At 29.7% G+C, this 20300-nt stretch overlaps 2 protein-coding genes and 3 non-coding genes across 6 annotated transcripts; 2 read left to right on the top strand and 3 right to left on the bottom strand.

Annotated features, from left to right (window-relative positions):
* Nucleotides 1-5403: 5403 nt before the first annotated feature.
* Y39B6A.76 lies at nt 5404-5457 on the bottom strand. Its single transcript, NR_070219.1, has one exon. It is a non-coding gene; the product is annotated as an Unclassified non-coding RNA Y39B6A.76 (non-coding RNA).
* Nucleotides 5458-14422: 8965 nt separating this feature from the next.
* Nucleotides 14423-15641, top strand: Y39B6A.5 (the record flags this gene model as incomplete). 2 transcript variants are annotated; one of them, NM_001269915.2, is made up of 3 exons in its annotated part: nt 14423-14620; nt 14815-14936; nt 15493-15641. In NM_001269915.2, the coding sequence occupies 3 exons, from the start codon at nt 14544-14546 to the stop codon at nt 15540-15542; spliced, it is 249 nt and encodes an 82-aa protein (NP_001256844.1). The 2 variants fall into 2 exon arrangements, with proteins under 2 accessions (NP_001256844.1, NP_001256845.1); NM_001269916.3 differs by lacking the exon at nt 14423-14620 and having other exon boundaries at nt 14876-14936; nt 15493-15542.
* tsp-13 (Tetraspanin) lies at nt 15582-19194 on the bottom strand. Its single transcript, NM_171602.3, has 8 exons — nt 19057-19194; nt 18238-18399; nt 17955-18061; nt 17684-17802; nt 16624-16735; nt 16407-16491; nt 16227-16356; nt 15582-15793 (listed from the first exon to the last, which is right to left on the bottom strand). Exons 1-8 carry the CDS (start codon nt 19176-19178, stop codon nt 15665-15667), a joined length of 966 nt encoding a protein of 321 aa, NP_741692.1. The 5' UTR covers nt 19179-19194; the 3' UTR covers nt 15582-15664.
* Nucleotides 18604-18659, bottom strand: Y39B6A.73. Its single transcript, NR_070217.1, has one exon. It is a non-coding gene; the product is annotated as an Unclassified non-coding RNA Y39B6A.73 (non-coding RNA).
* Nucleotides 18604-18659, top strand: Y39B6A.72. Its single transcript, NR_070218.1, has one exon. It is a non-coding gene; the product is annotated as an Unclassified non-coding RNA Y39B6A.72 (non-coding RNA).
* Nucleotides 19195-20300: the final 1106 nt, after the last annotated feature.

Raw genomic sequence — 20300 nt, 5'->3', positions numbered from 1 at the left:
AACGGCTGTGTGTGTGGGGGAAAGTGTGATGAGCCATCGATCATCTTGGTTTTCGGGAAAAAATGGAGGAATTGCAAAAAGATTGACACCTGAGACAATGATTTTTGACATAATTGAGATTAAATTTTTTTTTGAAAATTTTGGAAAAAATTTTTTTTTTTAATTTTGAAAATTTTTTTAAAGAGTTTCACAAGTTTATTGTACTAAATCTTACAAGAATTTTGAAAATTTTGAATTTTTGTCAATGGGGTATTTTTATCTTACAGCGATACTAACAGTGTTACGGTAGTGGTTTTTAGGCGTATATATAATAATACCTCTAAAATTCGAAGTTATCAGAAATATGCCATGTTTATACTTAAATTAATCAGAATAACATACTTAACAAAAAGTGCACATTAATGTTTCAAAAGTGTGTAAAATTCAATCAAAAATTTTTGGCCAAAATTTTTTTTTGGTCGAAAGTTCCCATGTGGTTTTTATCGGAAATTTTAAAAGTTAAAGATTTTCTCATCAAATTTTCATTGCAAATTCAAAATATACATATTTGAATTTTTACAAAAAAATTTAAAAATAATCTCGAAAAAAAAATTTTTCCGAAAATTTCTAAAAATGAGATTTACAATTTTTAAACAATTTACGCTTAAAATAAAAATTATCATATTTTCTCGGTTTAAGTTTCCTCGGTTTAATCATGATATATTTCAGATACTCTTGAAATTTCGAATATGAGAGAGCGCAGAGAAACGAGACACTCTCGCTGTCTGCGCTCTCTCACTAATGCCTTCTTCCTAAACTTCGTCACTTATAAATAGTTGTTTTTTCAAAATCAGTATTGATATATTAAAAAAAATTCGGAGTAAATATAATTGGTCAAAATAAAAAATAAAATAAAATTGTTTTTCAATTTTCAAAAAAAAATTCTCAAAAAATTTTTTTTTCTATTTAAAATCTCATTTTTAGAAATTTTCGGAAAAAATTTTTTTGTAAAAATTCAAATATATATATTTTGAATTTGCAATGAAAATTTGATGAGAAAATCATTAACTTTTAAAATTTCCGATAAAAACCAAATGGGAACTTTCGACCAAAAAAAAATTTTGGCCAAAAATTTTTGAAAAAATTGACCCCATTGACAAAAATTCAAAATTTTTAAAATTCTTGTAAGATTTAGTACAATAAACTTGTGAAACTCTTGTGAAAAAAATTTTTTTTCTGTTGAAATCTTGGCTTTTATGTGAATTGGAAGGCTTTGAAGGTGGCGCCCCATTCAAAAATAGTAGTTTTTTTCTAAAAAAAAAAAAAAGAAAGAGGATTATTTTATGGGGCTCCATATGTCACTATACCGCCCAAGTGACACAAGTACGAGTATATTGACACTTCCTGGGAGAGTTTTTGGCTCAAAAATGCGGTTATATCGCAAAAGTTAGACCTTGCTCAAAAAGCTTGTACATCAAAATATACATGTTAATAGTTGCCCAAGGCAAATCTCGGCAAACCGGCAAACCGGCAAATTGACGATTTGCCGAATTTGCCTGAAAAACGGCAAATTGTGATTTCGCAATTAATTTTTCGGAAATTTCAGAATTTCAATTTCAAATGGCAAAATTAAACTGGAAAATTGTTTTAAAAAAACACAGTTTCAAGTGTTAAAAAAATTCCTCTAAACATTTTTGGCAAATCTGATATTCGGCAAATCGGCAAATCGGCAAACCGGTAAACTGTCGGAATTGAAAATTTTCGGCAAACCGGCAATTTTTTTTTGCCGAACGGCAATCGCAGCCCATAACCAATGTCACAAAATTCAATTTTTTTTCAAAACCGACGTCCCAAAATGCTCATTGAGCTCAACTTGGGACTTTACAATTTTTTTGAAATATAGGTTAATATATTGAGTTTTCCGTAAAATTTGCTATAACTGGGACACCAAAATTACAAAATTTAAAGAATTTTGGGATTTTGAAAATCTTGGAATTTCGTATTATTATTTTTTCTAAATTAAAAAAAATTATTTAACAAAAATTACAAGTAACTCCTTACAATTAGTAAAAAAATACAGAACTAGGCATAACTAGGGGCCCGCAAAAAAGCGTCAAAAAACAGAATTTCGTGACAAGCTTCTCTCAATTTTCCCCCTCCCCCCCCCCACCACGGCTTCTTCCTCTCTATTTGTTGCCTAACGCCGGAAACATTGTCCGTCAACTTGTGCTGGTGGCGGAGAGCACATAATTTGTTTCTGTGTGTGCTCCAAATATATAAAAATTGAATGGTTGATGTTTTTAGACGAAAATTTTTTTTTGAAATTTTTATTTTTTGAAAAAAAAATTTTAAAGAAAATTTTGAAATTTGCGGAAAAAAATGTTTTTAACCAAACCGCTTAATTGTTGAGACTTTAAAAATTTACATAACAAAGGTCCTGCCACGAAAATAACAGTATTTACAGTAACCGGGGAGACGTAGACAAGAAGACCTAGAAATTTCAAATTTATCAGAAATTTGTCATGATAATGCTTAAATTGACCGGAAAAACTGGCTAATTTTGAATTTTAAAGATTTAAAGCTCTCGAAATTTGAGTTTTCGAGAAAAAATTGAGTTAATAAAAATTCATTAAAAAAATTTAAAAAATAGTTTTTTTTTTTTGAAATTTTGAATTTTTTCCGAAAAATCGGAATTTTTGAAATTTGAAGTTTTATTGGAAAATGCAATAAAAATGTTATATATATATATATATATATAAAATTGAAAAAAAAAAAGATTTTACAGCATGAAAACAGAAAAAAGTACTAGAGACTGCACAGTTGAGAGACGCAGACAGAATAAGACCCAGAAATTTAAAATTTATCAGAAACATGTCAAGATTATTCTCAAATTGACCGGGAAAACAAGCTTATTTCGAAATTTTAAGCTTCAGAGTTTTCAAAAATCGAGTTTTTGAGAAAAATTTGAAAAAATAAATTTTGAATTTTTTTTCGTATTTTTCGAATAAAAAAAATTCAAAAATTACAAAATTGAAAACAAAATCAGAAAATGAATTTAAACTTCCAAATTCAAAAAAATTTTTATATTATTATTTTTGCAGTTAAAAAAAATTTTTTTTTTAATTTTTTTTGTTTTAAACAGCAAAAATTACTTCGAATTTTTTCCAACAAACTCAAAAAATGTTCATTCAAAGTTCAAATAATGTGAATAATGTGCTCACTTATTGTGTGCAATTACTCTTTTAAAAGTATGTGTGTGTGTGTGCAGAGATGAAACGAGGAGGTGGAAGAGGCAATTATTTATGATAATGAGCCGAAAATGCTTCCGGTTTTAGAGAAATGATGGATGAAGCAGGGACTAAATTGCAGGACAGAATAGGGACAAATGTAGGTAGGAAAAAATGTGAAAAAATCTGAGAAAACGTAACACTTTTCGGGTGGTTTATGAAATATTTAATAGGCTAGCATAAAAGGTGCCAAAAACTGAAAATTTAGAAGGTATACATTTTAGACAACAAAATAAATAGAAAATATTATGAATTTTTTTTTATTAATTTGGAAATTTTGCGTCAATTCTGTAGGAGACTACCAATTTTTTAAAAAATTAAATCAAGTTTTCTACGATTTTTCTGAGCAAAATCAGAGCTCAGTGAGCATTTTTGGTTGTCGATTTTTAAATTTGGAACTTTCGCGGTTTCTATGCCAAAGTTTAGAAAATTTTGCAAGAGACACCAGAAAAAATTGAGCAAAATTTTCTACAATAATTTTCAAGCTAATTTTTTTTTAAATTTTCAATTTTGCCGTCATATAGCGAAATTTTACAAAAAAAATCAAAAATTAGGCTGTTATTTTCTAGAAAATATTCCGAGCGAAATTGGAGTTTAGTGAGCATTTTGGGTTGTCCATTTACAAAAATTGCAGTTTTACCGTAAAATATTATAATATATATAATATATATTTGTATACAAAAAATTCAAAAATAAGGAAATTTTTTTAGAAACATTTCTGAGCAAATTTGGAGCTTCATGAAATAATTTTGATATTTGGAAAATTTGCGGATAATTTAAAAATTTAATGAATTTTTCGACAATGTTTTCGAGCAAAATTAGAGCTCAGTGAGCATTTTGGGGCGTCCATTTCTTCAAATTTAAATTTTAAAAACAATTCTAAAATTAAGCAGTTTTTTCTACAATTTGGAAATTTTGCGTCAAGTCGGTAGGAGACTTCACCAAAAATTTATAAATTAAATTAATTTTTTCTACGATTTTTCTGAGAAAAATTAGAGCTCAGTGAGCATTTTGAGTTGTCAATTTATTTTTAAAAAATTCAATTCAAACATTTCAAGCCGATTTTTTAAAGCTAAGTATTAATTTTAAAATTTTCAATCAAAAAATGGGAAAGATTATTCGTCAGACCTGAAAAAAATTAAAAATGAATATTTTCCGTAATTTCAAAATTTTCAAAAGCCTTCAGAAAAGCAGTTGAAGACGGCTTCAGAAGGTTCACGCCCGGATAAGCACAGCTTCAAAGGGAGAGCACCTACCAGTACTTTGACATGGAAAATTTGGGGAAAAAAGAAGAAGATATATAGGAGTCAAGTAGGAGGAGGAGAAGGGCGTTGTGAATATTATATCACACTTTTTTTTGATGCAAAAGGTGCTATAAATCGGAGTTTTGGGAAGTTTTTTGTTGTAAAATACTTTTTTTACAATTTTTCTACTGTCTTAGTGTAGAATTTCCAATTAAAAAAACGGCAGAAAAAAATATAAAACACTGGAAGAAAATTTAAATGGTGAGGAGCTTCTCCTCCAGAAAATTAATTGGTTACTCATACTGCTACCAGTATTTTTCAATGTTCTCAAAATAAAATTTTCTTGTTTTTTTAGAATGACATGGAATGGAAAAAACACACTTAAAAAAATAAAAATTTTTTTTGGCAATTTTTGAAAATTTCAAAAAAAATTGTTTTTTTTTTCAAAATTGTATAATTTAAACTTTGATTTAAAAATGTGAATTTAAAAAAAACGTTACAATGTCAGCTTTAAAGAATTGTGAGCAAATACAGTTTTTATCTCAATTTGGAAAATATCAAAATTCGAAAAAAGAATTTTCAAAAACTAACAAATTTATATTCATTCGAACCGTTCTGATCTAAAAATTCAATTTTTTTCAATTCAAGCCAAAAAAAACGTCAAAATAACAGAGTTACGGTACTTTTCACAACCAACGAGGAGAGAAAAGAGACGCAGACAGTGAGAGTGTCTCGTTTCTCTGCGCTCTCTCATCGGCGAAAAATCAAAATTATCGGAAATATGCCATGTTCATACGAAAAATCACCGGAATGACATGCTCAATCTGATTATTTTTTAAAATGAACCGAAAAGGTTTTTATTCAAGAAAAAAATCAAAAATTCATAAAAATTCAAAAAAAATTTTTTTTTGAAAATATTCCAAATTTATACTCATTCGAACCGCCTTTATTTTCTGATTATATACATATTTTAAAAATATACATATTTTGGGTCTTACTACAAAACCAACAGAGTTACGGCACGTTTTACACGCGCCGAAAAGAAAGAGAGAAGAGACGCAGACAGTGAGAGTGTCTCGTTTCTCTGCGCTCTCTCATATTCGAAATTTCAAGAGTATCTGAAATATATCATGATTAAACCTAAACCGAGAAAATATGATAATTTTTATTTTTAGCGTAAATTGTTTAAAATCTCATTTTTAGAAATTTTCGGAAAAAATTTTTTTTTCGAGATTTTTTAAAATTTTTTTGTAAAAATTCAAACATGTATATTTTGAATTTGCAATGAAAATTTGATGAGAAAATCTTTAACTTTTAAAATTTCCGATAAAAACCAAATGGGAACTTTCACAAAAAAAAATGTTTTTTACCGAAATTTTCGACCAAAAAAAAATGTTGACCAAAAATTTTTGATTGAATTTTACACACTTTTGAAAAATTAATGTGCAGTTTTTGTTAAGTATGTTATTCTGATTAATTTAAGTATAAACATGGCATATTTCTGATAACTTCGAATTTTAGAGGTATTATTATATATGCGGCTAAAAACCACTACCGTAACACTGTTAGTATCGCTGTAAAATCCCCATTGACAAAAATTCAAAATTTTTAAAATTCTTGTAAGATTTAGTACAATAAACTTGTGAAACTCTTTAAAAAAAATTTCTAAATTTAAAAAAAAATTTCTAAAAATTTCTAAAAAAAAATTTTTTTTTCCAAAATTTTCAAAAAAAAATTTAATCTCAATTATGTCAGAAATCATTGTCTCAAGTGTCAATCTTTTTGCAATTCCTCCATTTTTTCCCGAAAACCAAGATGATCGATGCTTATTTTAACGATACTTGTTTTAACCGCAATAACATGCTAAATTCAAAAAGTATGGTTTCAAAATATTAAAGTGAAGAAATTTTTAGAGATTTGGGGGAGAAAAGTTTCGGACTAAAAATTTTCGAAAATTTTCCAAATTCTCATTACCGAAATTTCAAAATTATCGGAAAAAAAGTATTCTCAATTTGAAATTTGAAGGTAAGAATTTGAAAATTTTGAAAGCTTGCAAATAAATAAAAAAACATTATGCATGATACATTAAAAAAAACGTGCTTCAAAGAAAAACTGGAAGTTTTAAATTTCTTAATTTTTTACAACTTTCAATTAGCAATTACCAACAATACGGTAAACAAGATTAGTTCACAATAACTGCCGGACATTTCCCCGAAATTCCCAACCTTCTGGGTGTCTTGGCTGCTAGGGACGACATTTTACCATAGAATGATTAATGGTAATGATGATATGAGGAAAATTCATCTCCCAGTGGACTAATCTACAAAAATTATGAGACAAAAGTTTAGTATATTTGAGCTAAAACTTTTTTATTTATTTTTCTACTTTCACAACTCCTTCCTCTTCTTCACACGACAAAACAATCATTTTTCTCCTGACATAATACGCGCCGCCCGCAAATTTTCAATTTTTTTTGTCAGCACATGTAAGCATATTGCATATCAAGTATATATATATATAACTTGAGGAAAAAAGAAAAATGACGCAGAGAAATGAAAAAATAGAAAGGAAAGAAATATTGGTTTTTGAACAAGTAAATTTTGAATTTTAATACAGGAATTTTTCTAATCAAATTTTTTTTTGAATTTCTCTAAATTATGCTTATCTAAAACTACTTTTTTTAAAATGTTTTCTAAAATATACATTTTATAGGTCCCACCACGAAAATACCCGAGTTACGGTGATTTTTTTTCAATTCAAAAAATTGTTCAAAAATATATTTGTCTAAACTACTCTGATTCAGAAAATGTGCAAATCATTAGTGTCACATTGAATCGGAAAAAGTTACGGTAGTTTCAAGCCCCGCCCCGGCGAGAGAGGACAGAGCGCAGACAGTGAGAGTCTCTCGTTTCTCTGCGCTCTCTCGAAATTTCAAAGTAATCGGAAATATGTCATGATTATACTTAAATTGACCGGAAAATTGGGCTGAATTTAAAATTCTAGTTTTCAAATTAAAATTTTCCCGCTTTTTCACGTTCGAATAAAAATTTCATGAAAAATTTTTTGCATTTTTTTTCGAAATTTTTTATTACAAAAATCATCAAAAAAATATTCAAAAAAAATTGAAATTTTAAGGGTGAAATTTGAAAACATTGTGTTTCAATTACCCTAGAACGTGCTTTAAATCCGAAAAAAGAAATATTTGAACCACAGTGGGGACTCGAACCCCCGGTATTTTGCTTGGAAGCCGACGAAAATCGCACTGCGCTATTCGGACAAAAATCGAAAATTTTTTTCCGAATTTTTTTTTTAAAAATGCTTTAATAATGTATGATTAAACTTAAAATAGCCAAAATGGCATGATTAATAATAATAAAATGGCATGATTAATAATAAGATAGTTTAATGCTACTTTGTCAAAAAAAAAAGTTATAACAACTACCAAAAATACCCCATATACCTATACTAACACAGGAAATTAACAATATATATGGAAAAAGGAAATAGGACGGCAGATTTCAATATCCTGATGTGCAAATTGAGTAGAAATTGAAATAAAAGGTCACTAATCTGGTCTGCCTTGCTTCCATTAGGCTTAAACGAAAAACAACGGAGATTTGGATTGGGAAGAATTTAGAAATCAGTGGGTAAGAGATTTAGGTTGGGATTTCAGCTTGATGCTTTTTGAGTTAGTCCCGTTCTATAGTAGATATAAGTAGAAAATTTTGACACTATTTAGTGCTTGAAAAAAAAATTCGAAATGTAAAAGTAAAAAAAAAATCGGAGTACTTTGGTCCAAAAAAATTTTTTTCTCAAATTTTACCGCCGATACTTCAAAATTTAATTTTTTTAAAAATATTTTCATGAGTTTAAAATGAATAACATGAAGTTACTCAATTTAGACAGGAAATATACATTAAATTTATTTGGAAAATTTTTGGCTGGAAATTAGAATTAGTAATATTAGTCTTCCCAATTTAACGTAAAACTTGAATTTTAACTCGAATTTAATTTTTTTCTGATTTTTTGGCGGTTATTTTTTTCGAAATTTAGGCTAGTTTTCAAATTTTAAATTCAAAAAATGGCGCAAAATAAAACAAATTTGTGCACATGGTGCATCGAATTAGAAAAAATTTAGTTTTACAGCTACTTCAAATTTTTAAAAATTAAAAAACAAAAAACAAAAACACACACAAGAAAATTCCAAAAACCCTCTCATATCACTTAAAACCGAAATGTGATGCCTATGCGGCTAAGTCCAAAGGGATATTATTATTAAGAGGAAGAGATTTAGTGAGGAGAATGTAACTCGAGAAGATGGTGTTTCTCAAGAAAGAAAGAATAGAGTAAAGTTGGTTTGGAAAGTGCTCATTGTGCAAGGTTTAGGTGTTAGATAATAATAAAAACTTTGGTGAAGAAAAAAATTATAAAATTTTATCAGAATAGAAAAATCTGGGAATTTTTTAAAAATTAACAAAAAAGCCGTTGGAGCAACTTTTGTTTTTAAAAATTACTACTGTGGTAGTGGAATTTAAAGAAAGATATTGTCACTGGCAATCCATTTTTGGACAATCACATCAAAAAACTTTTAAAAATTTTCGAGCCCTAAAACCTTTTTTTTTTATTCAAATTTTTTTTTTAAGTTCACTTTTTAAATTACTGAATAAATATAAAAATAAATTATTTCTAATTTCAAAAATTCAGAGAAACTAGAATTTTCCAAAGTTTCAAAAAATCTAGCACTAGTAGTGTCTACCAATTCAGCGCAAGAAAATATGTGTATGTATGTATGCATATCTCTCTATTCTTCCCCCATAATGGGTGTGTGAATGATCGTCACAGTGCCCCATGGGAGAACATCATTCACTCGCCCCTTCCCCCCAGTTATCTAAAGAAGGAAACATTTGTGAACACTTTTTGGAGGAGGAGGACTTACTCAAAATCTAGAAATTTAGGCAAATTTTTTATAGATTCAGGTTTATGAGAAGTTGGAGCTAAATGAGCAATTTTGGGTGTCAAAATTGAAAATTTTGGAAATTTTAAAGCTAAAAGCATTTAGAGCAAGGTAACTTGTTCCAAATGTTTGTTTAGCTCAGTGAGCATTTTTGGATGTCGAGCTAATCAAAATAAATTTTAGTTTTAAGAATGGAGCTATGAGTATTTTGAGTTGTCAAATTTAAAAAATAGTCACTATAATCGAATTTTGACAAAGTTTTGTGCTGGGAGCATCTGAAACCATGTAAGAGCTTCAGCACTACATCAGTAAAAAATTATTTTTTATAACCAATTTTTTTCAATTTAAATAATACCTTTTTTACCTTAACCACATAGTTTTTGAAGTTTTATCAACAAAAAAAACCTCCAAAACACATTCAACTTACCGTTTTATGAATTAGTGAAGTTTTTATTTATATATATATAATTGTAGTTTTTGCTTACTTACCAATTTTAATTTATTTTTGAAAAAAATTCAAATAAACTAACCTTCTAAGGTTAAATTGACGCTCAGATGGTTTGCCGCCAGTATCAAATTGGTTAATGGCAGGTAGAGACCAGCCATTGTTTTGGGGAGTTGCTGGAACTTAGTTTGAATAATAAAAAATAGTGAGTGTAAAAATTTTGAAGAATTAAAAAAAAATGAAAATTAGAAAAAAAAAATTGGGAAACAATTTTTTGATGTTTTTTCCAAAATCCCAACAATTTTTGTCTATTAGAGCCACGGCTTCGTTCTTTCTTTTCTAAAAATTTTGTAAAATTGCGAGGAGTCCCACCACAAAAAAATATTTTTTTTTCGAAATTTCAAAGTAATCAGAAATATGTCATGATAATACTTAAAATGACCGGAAAATTGTGCTGAATTTGAAGATGACGCAATTTCAAAAATATTAATATTATTTTAAAAATATTATTTAATAATTAAAATATTATTTTAGTAAATTTTAAGTAAAAATCATCAAGAAAATTTCAAAAAAAAAACGATTTTTTTTTCAAATTTTCCTTTAAAAATTCTAACAGAAATATGCCATGATTGTACTTCAAATCAGAATTTAAAAAAAATGTTGAATTTAAAGCTCTAGATTTAAAATTAAAATTTTAACATTAAATTTTAATAATTAAAAATAATTTTTTTTAATTTTTACTTCAAAGTTATTGATTTTTAAGGGGTCGTAATATTAGGCTAGACTCGCACCAAAATATGTTATAAATTATACAAAACGTGTGAAAACGAGGTATAACATGATAAGCGAGAAAGAAAAAATTCGGGAAAAGCGTGGGAAAAGTCCAGAATTTTGAAATTTTTGGGCTTCAATGAAATCAAAAAAAAAAAACAAAACAAAAAGTTTCCCAGAATATAATGCGAATTTTTAATTTTTCCAACACAATAGAACCCTGGGACCACCGAAAAATTGAAACAAAAAAAAAATCGAAAAAGAATGGAAACTTGGAGTGCAGATTTTCATAAAATATTCATGAAATTTGGGATTTCGCACTTTTCAAAATTTTTGGAGCAAAACAAAAAAAAAATATAGGCATAAAAACCAAAAATTCGGAATAAAATACTGAAAATTTCGCGAAAATCTCAGGGTCCCACTCCAATTATGGTGAAATTGAGTGTGAAATGATCGCTATATAGGAAATTCTACAAAGATATATGAGTATCCGCACAGGTGAATAATTATTTCCTGTGTTGGTGCCGAATTCGAGGGTTTTGGTAGGTTAGGATCGCGTTTTGAAAAATACGAAGAACAATAGTTTCCAGGAAAAAAAATGAAATTTCTCAATTTTCCAAAAAGTTTCAGAACTTGAAAGTAAGAAAATTGGATTAAAAATTTTGGAATTACTCTAAAATCGTTCAAAAAAAAAATTCAACCACGGTCTTGTGATTGGTGGTCGGCGAAAATCCCACTGCGCCATTTGTAATAAATTTTTGAAAAATTCTCAAAGTTGCTGGAAACTGATAGGTAAGAGTTTTACGGAAAATTTTTTAATTTTAAACTTGAAATTTTCCAATTTTCATAAGGGTTTTCAATTTTTCGATTAAAAACTTTGAAACCAGATTTCTCTACCGGGTTCAGTGATTTTTGAGCCCTGAAACTTGTAAATTCAGGTTTAGAACACTTTGATTACGTCCAAAAACGTTAAAAAATTTATTTAAAAAATTTAACCACAGTGCGGTCTCGAACCCCGGTCTTGTGATTGGAAGTCGGCGAAAATCCCACTGCGCCATTTGTAATAAATTTTTGAAAAATTCTCAAAGTTGCTGGAAACTAATAGGAAAGAGTTTTACGGAAAAATTTTTAATTTTAAACTTGAAATTTTCCAATTTTCATCAGGGTTTTCAACTTTTTGGAAAAAAAACTACGAAACCAAATTTCCGACCAGTTTTTCTGAATTTGAAGGACTGAAACGCTAGAATCCAAATTCAGAACCTTTTAATCATGCCCGAAAACGTTTTAAAACATCAGGAAAAATTAATGCCACTGCGCGGACTCGAACCCCGGCCTTGTGATTGGAAGCCGGCGAAAATCCCACTGAGCCATTCGGACCAAATTTTCAAAAAATGGTGTTTATAGTGTTTTATGCTCAAAATTTAGCGGGAATGCGGAAAAATTTATTTATTTTTGTGTAGGACTATCCTGAGCCAAGTTATTTGAAAAATTCGCAATTGTTTTTTTAATTTCGAAAAAAAATCTGGAAAACTTTTTTTTTCTGAAAAATCATAATTTTAGGTGTCAAGTTAAACATTTTGAAATTCAAAAAACGCAAGAAAAAAATTCGACCCCACGGGGGCTCGAACCCCGGTCTTGTGATTGGAAGCCGGCGAAAATCCCACTGAGCCATTCGGACCAAAATTAAAAAAAACGGCCACTTTTTTTCAAATTTAGCTGGAAAATTTTAAATTTGATAGAAACTTAGAATGTTCTGGGACTTTTGTCGTATTGACGACACAGAAAGAATTAATTATTTATTCAAAAACTCTATCTAAATAAACAGGAAATGTAAAATTCCTTTCAAATTTTCAACAGGAAAACTAAGAAATAACGAAACCAAAGGGTTTATAGTAATAGTGTGAGGTTGAGCACAAAAAACACGTTAATCCACCGCGAGCCCGTCACCCACTTATGATGTATTGATGGACATATGGAGGGGGTCATTTCTTGCAAGTTTTCAAATTTTTACGTAATTTTTAGATTTTTAGAGTATAAAAATCAATTGTAAAACGTTGGAATTACCCAAAACATTAAAAAAAACTCAAAAAATTTTTTCGACCAGAGTGCGGACTCGAACCCCGGTCTCTTGATTGGAAACCGGCGAAATTCCAACTGCGTCATTTGGAAAAAGCTTTAAAATTGCTTAAAACTATCAGGTTTTTGTGAAATTTTCAATTTTCTGCACGTTTTAATTTCAAAATGTCCACTTTCTGAATGAAAACAAGCAGAAAAAATAAGAAAAGGAGAGAAGACAAATTCGAAACACCCAACAAAAAAAAAGAAGATAATTGAAATCCGAAAATTGCAATTTGCGCAAAAAGTGGAGGTAAACACTTTTTTTGATAGACAACTATTATTTTACATCTAAGAAAAAAGTTCGACCACGGTGCGGACTCGAACCCCGATCTGGTGATTGGAAGCTTTCGAAAATCCCACTGCGCCATTCGGACAAAATTTTTAATTTTCATGAACTTTTAGAGCTCTTAAACTTGAAAATTGAATTCTGGAGAATTGAACATCAAGAAAAAAAATTGTTGCCACAGTGCGGACTCGAACCCGGGTCGTTTGATCGGAAGCCTTCGAAAATCCCACTGCGCCGTTTGGACAAAATTTTTCAAAAATTGCTTTAAACTCAAAATTTAAGAAACAACTTGAACAAAAACCACAATTTTCTAGTATTTTTTCTTTTCTTCAGGAAGAATATGCTCTCAAAACTCTCCTTGCCTATTGTCCATTCCTCCAGATGACAGCTCGTTTGACAGAATCATCACGATCTTTTTACACACACACACGCATATATACATACTTATGCACAAAGAGCACCACTCAAAAAGTTGGCCGGAATGTCTCTTGGGACCAACCTGATAGATGCCTGGAGGAGCAATTGTGGTGGCACCGGGGAGTAAGGGGAAGATGTTTGGAAATTGTTGGTTTTTTACAGAGTTTAAGGCATTTTTCAAAAATTTTAAGGGTGAAATTTGAAAACATGGTGTTTCAATTACCCTAGAACGTGCTTTAAATCCAAAAAAATAAATATTTGGACCACAGTGGGGACTCGAACCACCGGTCTTTTGCTTGGAAGCCGACGAAAATCGCACTGCGCTATTTGGACAAAAACTAAAATTTTTCGAAAATTTATTTAAAAAAAAAAAAATATTCTGTAGAGAAATAAAACACTTTTTAAATTTTAAGCTAATTTCTAAATTTTCAAACTAAAATTTTTGAAACTTAATTTTCGACATTTTCTGATAATTTCTAAACTTCACAATGCCAAAAATCAGATTCTACGTGTCTAAAATACCCAGGAACCAATAAAAAACAAAAATAAAAAATTTCCGACCACAGCGCGGACTCGAACCCCAGTGTTGTGTTCGGGAGCCGGCGAAAATTGCGCTGCGCCATTTACACAAAATTTTCAAAAAATGGTGTCTATAGTGTTTCACGCTTGAAATTTTGCGAGAAATCTGAAAATTTTGTTTATTTTTGTGTGGGACTATGCTGAGCCAAGTTATAAGCCCATTGAGCTCAGCCATTTGAGCTCAAATCCGCGATTTTTTTTTCCAAAAAAAAAATTCAAATGAAAATGTTATCGCTAAAGCATAATTTTTATACACATACTTCTCATTTCATATACTTTCTTATCATTACCTCTCTCTGCGCCTCTCCTACCCAGTGCAAGCGCGCCCCACCGCAAATGTTTATTTGACGGCCAGAACCCCACAAAAACACGAAAAATAAACATTGCCACGTCACCAAAAATGAGTAATATATAAACTGGCGCTTATCATTGTTATCATTCAACCTTTTAAACTTCAAAACTGATGAAATTTTTCACTTTTCTTCTCGTTCTTATCACAACTCTCTCAGTTCTCTTTTCCGGCGTCTCGGCAGAAATGGAGTGAGTTTTTATTGATTTTTTAAACCTATTTTTAGGAATATTTCATTGAAAATATTTTTTTAGCAATTTACAGAAAAAAAATCTACCAAAAAATTCGAAAAAAATTCGAAAAAAAAATTTCAAAAAATTTTTTTTTTCGAAATTTTTTAATTTTTCGGTTTTTAACAATTTTTCTCAAAAATTCACTTTTTCAGCTCAAAAACACCGGAAAATGCTCCAAAATCTAATGCTCCAGAGCACATCCCTGGCTCCAACATGATCGGAGCCGGTAGGGGGCATCGTGTGCAGAACTGGAAGAGCTCACAGGGAGCTACAGGTAAAAATAGTGAAAACAAAAAGATTTAGCATTTCTAAAAATTTCTACATGTTATTTTCCAAATTTTGAAATATATTTATGGTAAATTTTCAAATTTCAAAAATATTTTGTTTTTGAAACTAAAATTTCGGCATTTTCTAAACGTGTGACAACTTTAAAATGTAAAAAATCAGACTCTCCATCTCTAAAATGCCCTAAAATCGTTCAAAAAACGGCAGAAAAAATTTCGACCACAGTGCGGACTCGAACCCTGGTCTTGTGATTGAAAGGCGGCGAAAATCCCACTGAGCCATTCGGACGAAATTTTTGAAAAATGGTGTTTATAGTGTTTCAGACTTAAATTTTAGCGAGAAGCCTGAAAAAATTATTTATTTTTGTGTAGGACTATCCTGAACCAAGTTATGAGCCAAATGAGACGCCCGAACAATTTTCACCGTCGATTTCTGCTAAAGGGGTGTCATATAGATGTGAAATTTTGCGCTGATTAAGATTTTTAAATCCATTTCTCAAAATATTCTATAGTTTTTCAGATATCTGGGAATTTAATTACTTTCAGACAAATCTGACCAACCACAACAGCAGCAACATCAGGATCAGCAAAAATAATTTGTTTTTAATTTTGTTTAATTTTGTAAAAAAAATGTGTTTTATATGCGAATAAGTTAAACCCGTTTATTTCAATAAAATTTTTAATAAAATATACAAATAAATTTTTTGCCAAAAAAAATCTAATATCTCTCCTTGGAAGCATATCTCCTTGGTTTTTTCGGTTGCAGTTGAAATGGAAGGTCATGGTCGCGGAGGGTATCCCGTGTTAATCGGTGACTATGACGGCGATGTGGAGGTTCTACGTAGATCTGAAATTAGTTTTGAAGAATTTTGAAAAAAAATTGGGAGAAAAATGTTGAAAATTGAATGAAATAAAAGGTTTTGAAATTGTTGCAAAAATTTTTTTCCAAAATTTTTTTCTGAAAACTCATATTTTTAGGTTTCAACTTAAGAATTTTGGAGTTTAAAAATTTAAAATAAACAAAAAAAATTTCGACCACAGTGCGGACTCGAACCCCGGTCTTGTGATTGGAAGCCGACGAAAATCCCACTGAGCCATTCGGACCAAATTTTCAAAAAATGGTGTTTATAGTGTTTCAGACTCAAAATTTAACGAGAAATTTGAAATTTTAATTCATTTTTGCGTAGGACTACCCTGAGCCAAGTAAAATTTAATAGAACATTAGAAGAAAAAAATTTCAAAAAAAAATTTCAAAATATTTTTTCCTAAAAAAAACTTACAATTTTAACTTCCTTCTCCCTCATAAATACAAAATACAACGCAAAGCAAATAGTGAGTACTTGGCACAATACAACAGCAGAAAATACAATTAAGGTGACCGAGAAGCCAATTCGAAGAGCTATCATTATTCTGGAAATATATATACTTTTTTGAAAAATTTAAGAAACCAAAAAATTTACCGAAAATGGCATCCATCACAACGTATATCACAGGATCTGGGAATATCCTGTCGAAAAACTCGGAAATCGGAGCAACCGGCGTTTCCTGAAAATTTGCATAATTTCGATCATTTTGACCTATTTTTTAAAAATTCCCGCCAAAATTTTTGCCAATTTTTTTTAGAAAATTTAAATTTCCGCCAAACCATTTTTCTCTGAAAATTTGAATTTCACCTACCACAACACCTAAAAGCGGTTTGCAAGTGGTCCAGAGACTCCTGAACAACTCCAGGACCCTGATAGTAGTGCTGAACCATGTAGTTTAAGGCGTCGGATAATTCCACGTCGAGCTGCAAGAAATTGTAGTTTGTAGTGTATAAAATACGCATATAAAGTATAAATTTTCAGCACAATTTTGGTATTTATTTATAATTTTGACGCAATTTTTTGTACTTTTGAACTTATTTTTTTGTAACTTTAACCTAATTTTTTGTACTTTTGACTTAAGTTTTTTATAATTTTGATCTAATTTTTTATAACTTTAACTTAATTTTTCATAACTTTAACCTTATTTTTTGTAACTTTGACCTAATTTTTTGTGCTTTTTTCTGTAACTTTGACCTAATTTTGTTGTAACTTTGGCCTAATTTTTACAGTTTTGACCTACTTTTTTGTAACTTCAACCTAATTTTTTATAATTTTAACCTAATTTTTAGCAACTGTAATCTAATTTTTTGTACTTTTGACCTAATTTTTTTTGTATTTTTGAACTTATTTTTTTGTAACTTTAACCTAATTTTTTGTACTTTTGACTTAAGTTTTTTATAATTTTGATCTAATTTTTTATAACTTTAACCTTATTTTTTGTAACTTTAACCTTATTTTTTGTACTTTTTTTCTGTAACTTTGACCTAATTTTGTTGTAACTTTGGCCTAATTTTTACAGTTTTGACCTACTTTTTTGTAACTTCAGCCTAATTTTTTATAATTTTAACCTAATTTTTAGCAACTGTGATTTAATTTTTTGTACTTTTGACCAAATTAAAAAAAAATAATTTTGACCTAATTGTTCATAGTTTGCCCTTATTTTGTGTACTTTTGACCTAATTTTTTGTACTTTTGACCAAATTTTTAAAAAATAATTTTGACCTAATTGTTCATAAGTTTGCCCTATTTTTTTTGTACTTTTGAACTTATTTTTTTTGTAACTTTGACCGAATTTTTGCAATTTTGACAAAAAAATTTTATAAGTTTGACCAAATTTTTGCCTAATCTAACAGTACTAAAACAAAACTTACCCCGTCCTTTTTGTACAAAAGATATATACCACAGCTTAATGTCGCCACCAGCAATAGAAAAACTACCATGGAGTAGATAATAAGGAATGGACGAGATCTTCCGGTTATTCCACAGCAACCTAAAAAAATTTTGAAAAATTTTTTCAGAAAATGTTTTAGCGGGAATTACAATTTCCTCCGAATTTTTAAAAATTAATTTTTTTTGTGTTTTCTTCCATTTTTCTATTGTTTTTACAATCAATTTTTACAAATTTTTTGTAAAATTTCCCACCTAACATTGCAACAACCATCATAACTGCTCCCAAAACTATAATAATATAGGAGAAGGCGAATAGCGTAGGCGCCTCCCAAAAGGCTTCTTGAACGGCTTGGCGGTATCTGAAATAAAAATTCTAATATTTAAAAAAAAATTCTTAAAATTTGAGAAAAAAAAATTTTTAGAAATTTTTTAGAAATTTTTTTTTAGAATTTTTTTTTTGAAACTTTAAGATTCAAAATTTTTTAATAACTTTTTTTTTTGATTTTACAAATGGTTTACACTCCGAAAACCTTACCGTTCACTAATAAAATTTCTGAATCGACTGTCCGTCCTGAGCCAAACTCCCATGGCAAGAAGCAACCCTCCAACTATTAAAAATACGATGTTTGCAGTGAAAATCCCATATTTTGCCCAAACTCCACATCCAGCACGGTTAGCATACTCGGAATCGGTAACACTGAAAGTTTTGGAGGATTTAATTAATTTTCACAATTTTTGAAAAAAAAAAAAATTTTTCCAAATTTTCAAATTGTTCAAAAAATATTTTTTATATGATCCCTGAGAATTTCAAAAACGTAAAATTCGAATTTTGCATGTTTTCCCGGTCTTTTTTAAATATACACATGACCTATTTCCGATAACTTTGAAATTTCGACAACGAGAGAGCGCAGAGAAACGAGACACTCTCGCGGTCTGCGCCTCTTCTCTCTCCTCCGCCGTCGTAAAAGTGGTCATAACTCGGTTAGTTTTTGAGTAAAATTGATAAAACATATATTTTTGGAATTGGGAGCTCAAGACGGTACTAACAAATATAAATGTGAATAATTTTTGAAAAAATTTTTTTAATTGATTTTCGGGAAAAAATTTTTTAATCGATTTTTGTTTGTATTTTAACAGAACAAAAGCGCTAATAATTAAAAGAATATATTGCCAAACAACTGCTTAAATGTTCAATCAATATTTTAAAAAAGTTCGAAAGATCTAAATTTCCCAAAAAAAAAAGTTGTCCATTTTTTTCCAAACTTTCTTAAAATTGCTCGATTTCGGCCGATTTTCTTGGTTTTTTTAAAGACGATTTCAGCTTTTTCCTCTTTTTTCAAAAAAAAAAACTCACTTAGTATCAGTAGTGTATGTATACATATCACTTGAAACCATACTCCTTCCATTATGATATGATGGCGATGGAACTGGGGAATACACCCTACGGGTGTCATCCACGTATTTTTGATGTGGCATGGGGTATCTGAAACTTTGAAAAAAAAATCAATAGAGTTCTGAAAACTAGCAAAATTGTTCAAAATTTCAAAAAAATAGGCAAAATTGAAAAATAATTTTTTTTCGGAAATTTCAAAATTTTTTGAAAAATTTTAATATTTCAAAAACCTTAATTTTTCCCAATTTTTGTACATAGTTCACAGAAAATCTTGCGAAAAAACCCAGCAAAAATCTATGTGAAAACTTAAGACTTGTACAATTTTCAATAAGAAATAGTCGAAAATTTAAAATTTTCAATTCAAAAACTGACTTCAAATTTGCAAATTTGGAGTGAAACTTTGAACTTTTCAGTGAAAAAAAATGTCGAAAAATTTAGTTTTTGAATTAAAAAATCAAAAAAAAGTGTTAAAAAACGCGGAATTCCAGTGAAAAATTGTCTGAAAGTGCACTTTTCCCGTTTAAAAATAAATGAAATTTTGGTTTTTTCAAAGCAAAACTGTGTGAAAACTTGAAATTCCAATGGAAAAAATCTGAAAATGCGAATTTCATATTTAAAAAGTTAAAAAGCAAGGAATCCCAGGTCAAAACAGGTCAACCATTTAAAAATCGATAAGATTCCGCTCTCTTTTGCACATGCATATGACTCACAAACGTTACGATGTATGCAAATAGATAGCGGGGCAACACTGAGACACCTGTATTTACCTTTGAGGAGGGTGGTGGCAGCAGAAACATAATACCTAGGGGACACCCCGGTGGACGCTTTCAAGTCATGCCTGCCTGCCTGCCTACGCCTATTGTGTTTGGGGCACAAGTAATTGGGGTTTAGCCATTTTTATTATTAATAGTAACCACTAAAGAAATGCTTTTTAGGCATTTTTGTGAGTATCCAAAAATGCGCCAAGGCACGAGAAATGCGTCAACACCCCCAAATTATTTTTTAAAAAAATACACAGACTTACACTTATTCCCTGGTGCGACCCCAAAAATTTCAAGACTCTACGATTTGTTTGAGCAAAGTTACAGAGGTTTGAAGTTTTGTAGCCGACCGCGACGCGACACGCGCCGCGTCTCAAGTAACTTGCTCTGTAACGTTCTGAAACTGCGTCAACATATCATAAATTTTACTAGAATACGACTCAA

Source organism: Caenorhabditis elegans, chromosome V, assembly GCF_000002985.6.
Source record: "Caenorhabditis elegans chromosome V".
In the NCBI taxonomy this organism is placed as follows: Eukaryota; Metazoa; Nematoda; class Chromadorea; order Rhabditida; family Rhabditidae; genus Caenorhabditis; species Caenorhabditis elegans.
This window is presented reverse-complemented; position numbering and strand designations above follow the sequence as displayed.

Excerpts from the sequence above, each read along its gene's own strand:
- tsp-13 (NM_171602.3), bottom strand. The coding sequence starts at position 19,178 with ATGCCACATCAAAAATACGTGGATGACACCCGTAGGGTGTATTCCCCA. Across the intron at positions 16,736-17,683 it reads TTTTGTACAAAAAGGACGGG|CTCGACGTGGAATTATCCGA; the intron begins GTAAGTTTTGTT and ends AATTTCTTGCAG. Across the intron at positions 16,492-16,623 it reads AACCGCTTTTAGGTGTTGTG|GAAACGCCGGTTGCTCCGAT; the intron begins GTAGGTGAAATT and ends GCAAATTTTCAG.